The 8,968-nt window shown below is 30.4% G+C and overlaps 1 protein-coding gene across 1 annotated transcript; it reads left to right on the top strand.

Annotated features, from left to right (window-relative positions):
- Positions 1-4,636: 4,636 nt before the first annotated feature.
- LOC110714732 (transcription factor bHLH78-like) lies at positions 4,637-7,761 on the top strand. The gene is made up of 8 exons (XM_021893272.1): positions 4,637-5,769; positions 5,942-6,133; positions 6,240-6,305; positions 6,427-6,495; positions 6,610-6,681; positions 6,778-7,008; positions 7,128-7,200; positions 7,314-7,761. The coding sequence occupies exons 1-8, from the start codon at positions 5,017-5,019 to the stop codon at positions 7,349-7,351; spliced, it is 1,494 nt and encodes a 497-aa protein (XP_021748964.1). The 5' UTR covers positions 4,637-5,016; the 3' UTR covers positions 7,352-7,761.
- The last annotated feature ends 1,207 nt before the right edge of the window (positions 7,762-8,968 follow it).

Raw genomic sequence — 8,968 nt, 5'->3', positions numbered from 1 at the left:
CTACTAGCTAAACCTAATACAAAGTATGGAGTAGGTTAGTTTAATTAATTAAATGATAGGAGTATGTAATTAGATGTTTTTCTCGATTATATAAATACAATTAACTTAGTTGGTTAAAGTTTAAGATGTAATGTCTGCTATCTAACATACGAGATCAATCTCGATATAATATGATTAACTATGTGCCTTTCTTCACACCATATGTAGTGCGTTATATATGGTGTAATATTTAACTATGAAAATTCAAGCTGTAAATTTATAAAGAGTAAGGTACTTATAAAAATTGAATTCATTGAATGATCATCATAACTCAATTACTACACTCCATTTAAGGTTTTGATTGAGTACTAGTAGATCTAGTGTACATAAGTATAGGATTTCAGTTGGAGGCCGGGAGGAAGATATCAGTTGTGTTATTTTATTAGTTGAAAAGTAATGTGTCTTTCTAATTACACACGTCAAAATTATTTATAGGAATTTATTACATATACTTATGAAATTATTGTGCTTTGTGAAATTTATATATGTAGATAGTTGTCAATGAAAGCCATCTATCTAGTAATAATTGACAACAATTAATAATAATCAGCTAAATGTTTTATGGACTATAGATGAGATTTTGAATTATCACTCCGCACTAAACTTTTGCCTAATAAATTACTTGAAAAACCTTAGAAAAGAATAATTCACACCTACTCAAAGGTGCAACTACTATTACTAATTGTTAAACAAAACAATTAAGTACATATAAACTATAAAAATAGCAAACCAATAAGTACATACGTACATATTAACATGTCATTATGTTATACAGCGTATGATTGTTATACAAATTTGTATAATTAAACAAACCACAATTTTATTTATTTATTTTTATGTTTAACCTTATATTAGCAAATAAGCAAGTCATTGCAAAGTACATCTAGTGGCAATAACTTATTCCATGATTGTTCACAACTTCACACCCTATGATTCACACATATCCCAACATATATTGATAATTGATTTTTTTTTTAATTAGTTTACATTATTTATACAATATGTAGATTTTGCAACAGCAAAAAATGTTGCATGTCGACACAAAGCTAACAAAAATGATCTTGATCAATCCTCAACTCATAGAGTAACGTATTATCTTTTATTAGTTCAATATTCGCGGATCAAACATTTCGAAACGCAAGGCAAGGGTAAGGGCATACACCTCCAAACATCATCAATTAGTGAAAATTGAATTTTAAGATATGAGTTTTATCAAGTAAGTCAAGCTATAGATACACGAACATGATTATATGAATCTCACTTTGTCTACGTAACCTCTTCGTGGCTCTTCTTCTAACACAAAATAACGTATTAAAAATCATGCAATATATAATTAACATTAAAAAAAACGGCTAAAATAAAACTATAAGCTAGATGACTGATCATAAAAGAAAAGGGAATTAAGATTGAAATTAATTAAAAAGATTAAAATTGAAGCCACGCTATCTACAACCTTATTTTCTGCTGTTATGTCCCTTAATTCCATACCATATATTAAACTAAACCAAGAAAATAGTCAAATATTTACATTAACTTAAATTACAAATTAAAACAATAATTAAATGATAGTACTTAATTAATTAAATAATTAATTAGTAGTATAATAAATTAATTTTACGAAAAAAAATGAAGTTTCCTACTCCATGACAAACGCAACCAATATCGTCCTGCGCCAGTTAAGGCCAACTTCACCCCTACCACAACTTTAGCTTCGTACCTCTTTCTCTCAGACATTCCTCTTTTTATCTTCCTCATCTCATCATCTACTAATATTTTGTTTTACTTATTTATTTAATTATTAATTTCTTTGTTTTTATATAATTATTGATTAATTTTTTATTATTATTGTTTATGTGGACTCAATTTTCCAAGTACTAGTTTAAGCCAAGAAGTTTCTCCTCTTGTTTTAGAGTCATTATTTTGTAGACTTGCTTCTTTATTGTTATTTTGTACTAATATTTTTTTATTATTTCCTTAAATTTTAGTCATATTTTAAAAAGTAAAGAAATTTATGTTTGTTTTCTCCAATTTTTATTGTCAATCAATTATTTAAACTTTATAAGCAAGCTAAGTCTTGGGAAAGTTACTCAAGAGCTAGTTAAGGTTGTATTAAATCTGGACTACATTGTTATTGTTGTGACTCTCTTAGGCTCTATAAGCACATACTCATAGTCTTTTCACAAGGTACTACGTAGTAAGGTACAATTAGAGAAAGTGCAGTGGTTTGTTTGCTTGTTAATTACATAGACAAGTCTAGCTAATTACGGGGCGTAATATAATCAAGCCACTTTGTGATTGAGAGCCTGTTCTCTTCAGCTTAATTTCATTTCAATTCAGTTCAGCTCCAATCAGTTTAGTTCAATTCCTAATTTCTTTCTCTCGTAAAGAATTCATTTTAGCTTAGTTCAGTAAATCAAAACGGGACCTGAGTCGACCTTAATTGGTTTTCTCAATTTAGTCTCAAAAAGTGTAGGCTTGGTTTGACTGAATTGGATATTACATAATAAAATAAAACCAACCTTTATTGATTAAAGTAATATATTGGTCAAAATGATTTCAACCGATAAAAATTAATGCTCACTAACATGATTTTAATAATTTTAATTTTTAATAAGATCAATAACACAAATTAATTTATGTGAGCTCGATAAACAACCACCTAGCTATATGATTACATGTAATTTTTTTTTTTTTTTTTTTTTTTTTTTTTTTTTTTTTTTTGTGAAAGTGGAATATTAAGCTATGGCTTACACAATAACAATTATACATAAAGTATCATGGGTTTACCACATTATTCTAGTTGTACTAGGTATTTTGTTGCGAGTTCCGATTACGATTCTAGTAGTCATAGAGAATTTGGAGACAAATGATGCCTTATATACCTTCCTTGATAAAAACTTCCATAAATAAATTCTTGATGAACATTTCTAAGCAATCTATAATATGAATGATGATAGATAGATATTGATTTTGGGTGCTTAATTACTCATTATTTGTACAATTTTCTTTTCATGATTTTACCCTTGATTGAAAACAAAAATTTACCCAATTACTTAAATTTAAAGGAAGCCTAAAAGATGATTATATGGTATAATGACATTGACTTTGTAAAATTTTACTGTTAACTATGTTAAGTGTGTTGGAATCTCAATTTAACTAGAAAAGCCTGCAATACACAAAAAAGAGAAGTTGGTTTGACGTTAAAGGCCCGGCATTTACCCCCACCGTCTATTACGGCGTTTTGGCCTTTAACGTTATCTATTTATTTTTCTATTTTTTTCATTTTAATTTAAACTCCCAACATAAAATTTAGAAAGGAGGGAAAAAAAACCAACGTCAAAACTAACACCATTCTTTTCTTTGTTTTCATATTGTATTTGGGAGTTTGGTTTTCTTGAAGTATGTGGTCCTAAACTTTGATGCATAGATGTATGTTGAATGTAGTTGTTCTTACTATTTTTAAATGTACTTACCGTATTTTTATTACAGTGTTTACATCATGTATGTTGTGTATGACAGATGCGTGTTATTCAGGTTTATATTTGATACATCATCTTTTGTACATTTGGATTATATGATATAAGTGTTGAATGTAGGTTGTGGTTGTTTAAGTTGATTGATGTAACTAATTTCATGTTTTAGAAGTCATGTGAAGAGACCATAGAGGTTTAATATACTTATTTAGCACTAATTTTATTAATTTGAATAGTTTTAATTGCTAGTTGATAACTGAGTAAATTTTAAAAAGAAATGTTTAATAATGTATATATACAAGGTAAAAAAAAAAAATTAAATAAATAAAATTTATGCTCTATTTCGTTGTTGTTGCATAGATATATATTATGAAGGATGATTTAAAGCTCAATTTATAAGTTATGTTATGTGTTGCGTTTAATAACAAAATAACTTTAACAAAATTATACATAGTACAATTTAGTGATGATGTATAGAGTTTTTGTATCAAATACTCTTTTGTACAAGTGTAACATGATGTAGATTGTAGATGATTAGGTTTATTTTCCATCTGCAACGTAACTAAAGTTATGCGTTGTTATGAGTACAACGAGAGAAGAAACCTAAACTTGGAAAAAAAAAATTAATTAAGATAAAGGGAGGAGAATAGTAATCCCGAAAAGCACCACCAAAAAACAAATCACTCAACACGACCAAACTATGGACATAATTCCACCTAATGAACATTTTATCTTTTTAGACTATCTACATTTCTATGCCTTAAAAAAACTGAACCAACTTGATCCAATATTAGCGACTTTGACATAATTTTTCGACCGTCCGACCTAGACTTGATAATAGATGGTCCAGTTCCAAAAAAATATTGGATTTGAGTAGATCTTTTAGGCTTGAATTTCAAGCATAACACAATGTTTTTATTTGGACAACCCTGATCCCAAAACCTGTTTCTTTAGGCCCAAAACACATAGTATGGGCACGATTAAAAACAAATTTAACCTATCAACTCAGCTCTGCTTTAACCCCTTTACTCAAAACGAATAGCTCGTGAATTAAATAAACTTGACTCAATTCAACCCACAACCACCACCATGGCACCACCACTATCACTATTGTCTATTGAGTATTTGACACCTATGAATCAAACAATATTACAATAAAATAAATCAATGTCTAAACCTTTCTACTTCCATTGCATACATAAAAAGATGAAAAGTAAAACCATTAATCTATCTTAAACAAGAAAATAATTAATAAAAAAAGAAAAAGAAAAAAAAAAGTTGAGAAAATCTGGAGTATTTCTTTGTTCCAACTCTCTTTGCTTCCATTTCACTTTCCTCATTTTCCAATTTCCACCACCTCTTTTCTCTCTCTACTTTCTCTCTCTTCCATCACTTTCCATCTCTTCCCCATCTCTTTATCAATTGAGTGAACTACAAGTGCTTCACTCTTTCTCTCTCCTAAATCCCTTCAACCCAAAAACTCACAAATTCAACCCAAAATTCAATGGAAAAAGAACTAAATTGCTCAAATTTGATGGAAATTTCAGGTGAACAGCTCTCAAATTGCTATTTCCACCCCAATTGGGAGAATTCAATTGACCAAAATGACCCTTTCGAGTCTGCCCTCAGTTCCATTGTATCTTCCCCTACCACGGCAGGCGTAGCTCAAAAAAATGGTCCTGGCGAGGGTACGATGATCAGGGAGTTGATCGGACGACTAGGAAGTATTTGTGATTCTGCTGGTGAGGTCTCTCCACAACAATCCTGCATTGCTGCTACAGGAAATTATAGTAATAATAATAATAATAATAGTACTAATAATTCTTGTTATAGTACACCCTTAAATTCTCCTCCATCAAAATTCAATCTTTCTTCTTTAATGATGTTAATGGGTAATAATAATAATAATTACCCAATTCAATCTAATTTGGGATCTTTTAATGCTGACCCTGGATTTGTTGAAAGAGCTGCTAAATTATCCTGTTTTGGAAATGGGTTTGATGATTTTGTGGGTGTTAATTCTAATAATAATCATAGATTGGTTGCAAAATTGGAATCTGGGAAATTATCTAGGGTTAATTCTGATAAGAAATTGGGTGAAAATGGTGAATTGGGTGATTCAAGAGAAGGTTCTTCAGTTTCTGAGCAAAACCCAGGTGTTGAAATTGGGGTTAAACCTCAAATTGATCCAATTTCAAGGAAAAGGAAGTCTGCTTCCAAGGCTAAAGTCAAGGATACAACTCCCAAAGATGACAAGGTATTTTTTTTTTTTTTTTTTTTTTTTTTTTGTGATTAATAGTCGTGTTGATAATGTAATTTGAACAGACTAGTACAGTATACGCAGTAATAATAAAATGTGACAACTAAATTCAGACAGTGTTTTATGACAGGGATACTCATTTATTGTGTTGAATTTTGGTTTTTGTTAGGTTGAGGTAGAAAATGAGGAATCAAATGCTAAAAGAAGTAAATTAGATGAAAAAGATGGTAAAAAGGAAAATACAGAGCAAAATGCAGGGGAGTCTAATAAGGAAGTAACAAAGCCTGAGCCTCCAAAGGACTACATACATGTCAGAGCTAGGAGAGGCCAAGCTACTGATAGCCACAGTCTTGCTGAAAGGGTAATATTTTCGCGCAATTTCATATTGCAACATTTTTTTTTACACGGATATTAAGTTTGTGGATTTTTATTGGTGGTCTTATTTGTTTGTTTTTATGGATGTACAGGTTAGAAGAGAAAAAATTAGTGAAAGAATGAAGTTTCTTCAAGATCTTGTTCCTGGTTGTAACAAGGTACTTTTTCTTTTGGATTGCTTTATTTTATAGATTTTTACAACTTTTTTAGTTTATTTTGGGTTGATTTTATAAAAATGATCATGAAATTGAATGTAAATTTCCTATTTTTGGCTCATAGGTTACAGGAAAAGCAACTGTTCTTGATGAAATCATAAATTATGTGCAATCATTGCAACGCCAAGTAGAGGTATATTATTTTGATTGAAATTATAAAATTAATAATTAGTTGTTGCTCAATAATTGTTGCTTGAATGTGAAATTAGTTGAAATTGATTGTAATTTTTTTTCTTTTCCCCTGTAGTTCCTTTCCATGAAATTAGCTACTGTTAATCCTAGAATGGAGTTTAACATGGAAGCTCTTCTCTCCAAGGATGTAAGTAATTTCGGCTTGATTTCGAGTTTTCGAGTTGGGTTATTTTCTTTTGGCAATTTTGCTGATCAAATTTTTTTGGATTTTTGGTTATTTTAGATGTTTCAATCTAGAGGATCATCAGTACCACAAACAATGTACCAAATAGATCAGAATTCAGCAGCACAAGCATTTCCCTATGGTTACCAATCTAACCAGCAAATGTCACTACCTTTGCCAAATGGTGTTGAGAATCCCTTCTCAGCTAACCCAATGAATGTTTCCGGAATCCGGAGAAATCCGAGCATTCCGATGCCCTCGATGGAGGGATTCATTGACTCCATGACTCAGGTACATTGCAAATGTCTTAAGAAAAACTATCCCTTTTACTCAATGATGATTAGCATATGAGAGCTGTTATCTTGAACGTAATTCTGATTTGGATTGTTCGATTTTTCTTGCTGTCTTAGCTACCAAATCTTTGGGAAGATGATCTCCAAAGTCTTGTTCAAATGGGAATTGCCCAAAATCAAACACCTGCAGGTGAGATTAATCTTCAAAAAATTCGTGTAATATTGTTCATATGGTTTAAATTTGTTGGATGCAAATTATTTTTGATTGTTTTCTAATACAGCAAATTGATAATTGATCTATAGGTACATTGCCAAACGGTCAAATGAAAGTTGAGCTATGACCCCTTTAATCTTCAACCACTTTGGCCTTACATTTCAACAAGGCCAAACATGTATATACCGAAATTGTTCATTTGGACAGACGATTCTACGAGCAAGACCAAGATTCAATCCACCACCATGACTCGATATTTCTCTCCCTATTCAGGAGATTGCCTCTAAGCCGATTCATTTTTTTTCTTTTCGAGAATCATTAGAAGATAACTCTCGAAAATTTGTATAATCTAGAAACTAATTGCTATCCTAGAGATGGATTAATTCTGTATTATCAAATGTAATAGATGTAGCATAAGTTGTAGCAGTAGAGACATATAGGGATTGGAGTTCAACAAGGTTTCAACCGCCTTTTGACACGTAAAGCATTCATTCCCAACACTATCTTGTAATATGAACTTACTAAATTGCTTATCCATTTTGTTTGTGGCTCTAATTCTCATTAATTAATGAAGATATATATATTGCCATTTCCTTTACAAAGCTTAGTTCTTGTTAGAAATTGAAAGAGACTTGAAATGGTTATGATTTATAGATAGCTTGTAGATCACCATAACCTTGGTGATTTGGAGAATTTCACCATTTTTTCTTCCATCGGGTTTTCTTTAAAGCTTTTAACACTCTCGGGATCAAACTTTCTTTTTCCAACTCCGGGATAAATTTATTGATTGTATGAAAATTTTCAAACTAAAAAGGAAGATGGATTTGTGATTAAAATTCCAACTATAGAGATTTAAGACGTTAAGATTTGTTCATGCTGGAATGAGTTTGATCTCACAATATTGTAGTGAAGATCATTGGGATAGATTATTCTTCAATAATTGATTAGATGATGTTTTGAACTTAATAACAATGTGTTTGATGTATAGAGGAGGAAACTACTGATAAGTTCTACCCTTTAATTTTTCTCATAGTGTTGTGCACTACACCAAAAGCAAAACACAGTCTTGCATAGTAATTCAATATCTTTAGCCTACACGGCTACACCTTCTTGTCCAATGACATCAATTCACTAAGTCGCTGTATAAAGTTTTTTAAGGGCAGAATTCATAAACAACTCATCGGTTCATGTACTTTAATATAAATCTTAAAAAACACCGGGATATTTTTAGATAAAGACCATCCACGTGAATATAACATGGACGCGGCAAAAGATTAATTGAAACGATAAACCTAGCTATTAGAGTGTCTAGGTGAACTCCAAAAATTCATTTCCCTTGAACCCTTTTTTCACATCAAAAAAACCATAACAGTTGCAATGATAATGATATATCCTATAATCCTATTACTAGTGTCATAATCAAGATAATAAAAGCAAAATTCATAAGTCTTCATTAATTGGCTAAGGGATAATATTGAGTGATGTTAATAAGATTACATGAAATGACCTTAGAAATATTAATATTCACGTAACAATATTCTTTACTGCTAACCAGCTGTTTAGTGGGGACAATTTTAACCCCTTAAGTCCAAATTTTATGCATTTTTTTTTAATTTTAATTTGGATATTATGAGTTGGAATCCAAAGAAACAACTCCCCTTTTTTTATTTTTATTTTTATTTTTTACTTTGAGAATTAAAAAGACAGCAAAGTTTAAACTTTAATTTTAGTTTTTTAATTTTTT

Source organism: Chenopodium quinoa, unplaced genomic scaffold, assembly GCF_001683475.1.
Source record: "Chenopodium quinoa cultivar QQ74 unplaced genomic scaffold, ASM168347v1, whole genome shotgun sequence".
Classification (NCBI taxonomy): Eukaryota; Viridiplantae; Streptophyta; class Magnoliopsida; order Caryophyllales; family Amaranthaceae; genus Chenopodium; species Chenopodium quinoa.
This window is presented reverse-complemented; position numbering and strand designations above follow the sequence as displayed.

Bases quoted from the DNA above. Each gene is read 5' to 3' on its own strand.
- LOC110714732 (XM_021893272.1), top strand. From the start codon at position 5,017: ATGGAAAAAGAACTAAATTGCTCAAATTTGATGGAAATTTCAGGTGAA. The intron at 6,306-6,426 runs GTACTTTTTCTT...TTTGGCTCATAG, and splicing joins TTGTTCCTGGTTGTAACAAG to GTTACAGGAAAAGCAACTGT. The intron at 7,201-7,313 runs GTGAGATTAATC...ATTGATCTATAG, and splicing joins CCAAAATCAAACACCTGCAG to GTACATTGCCAAACGGTCAA.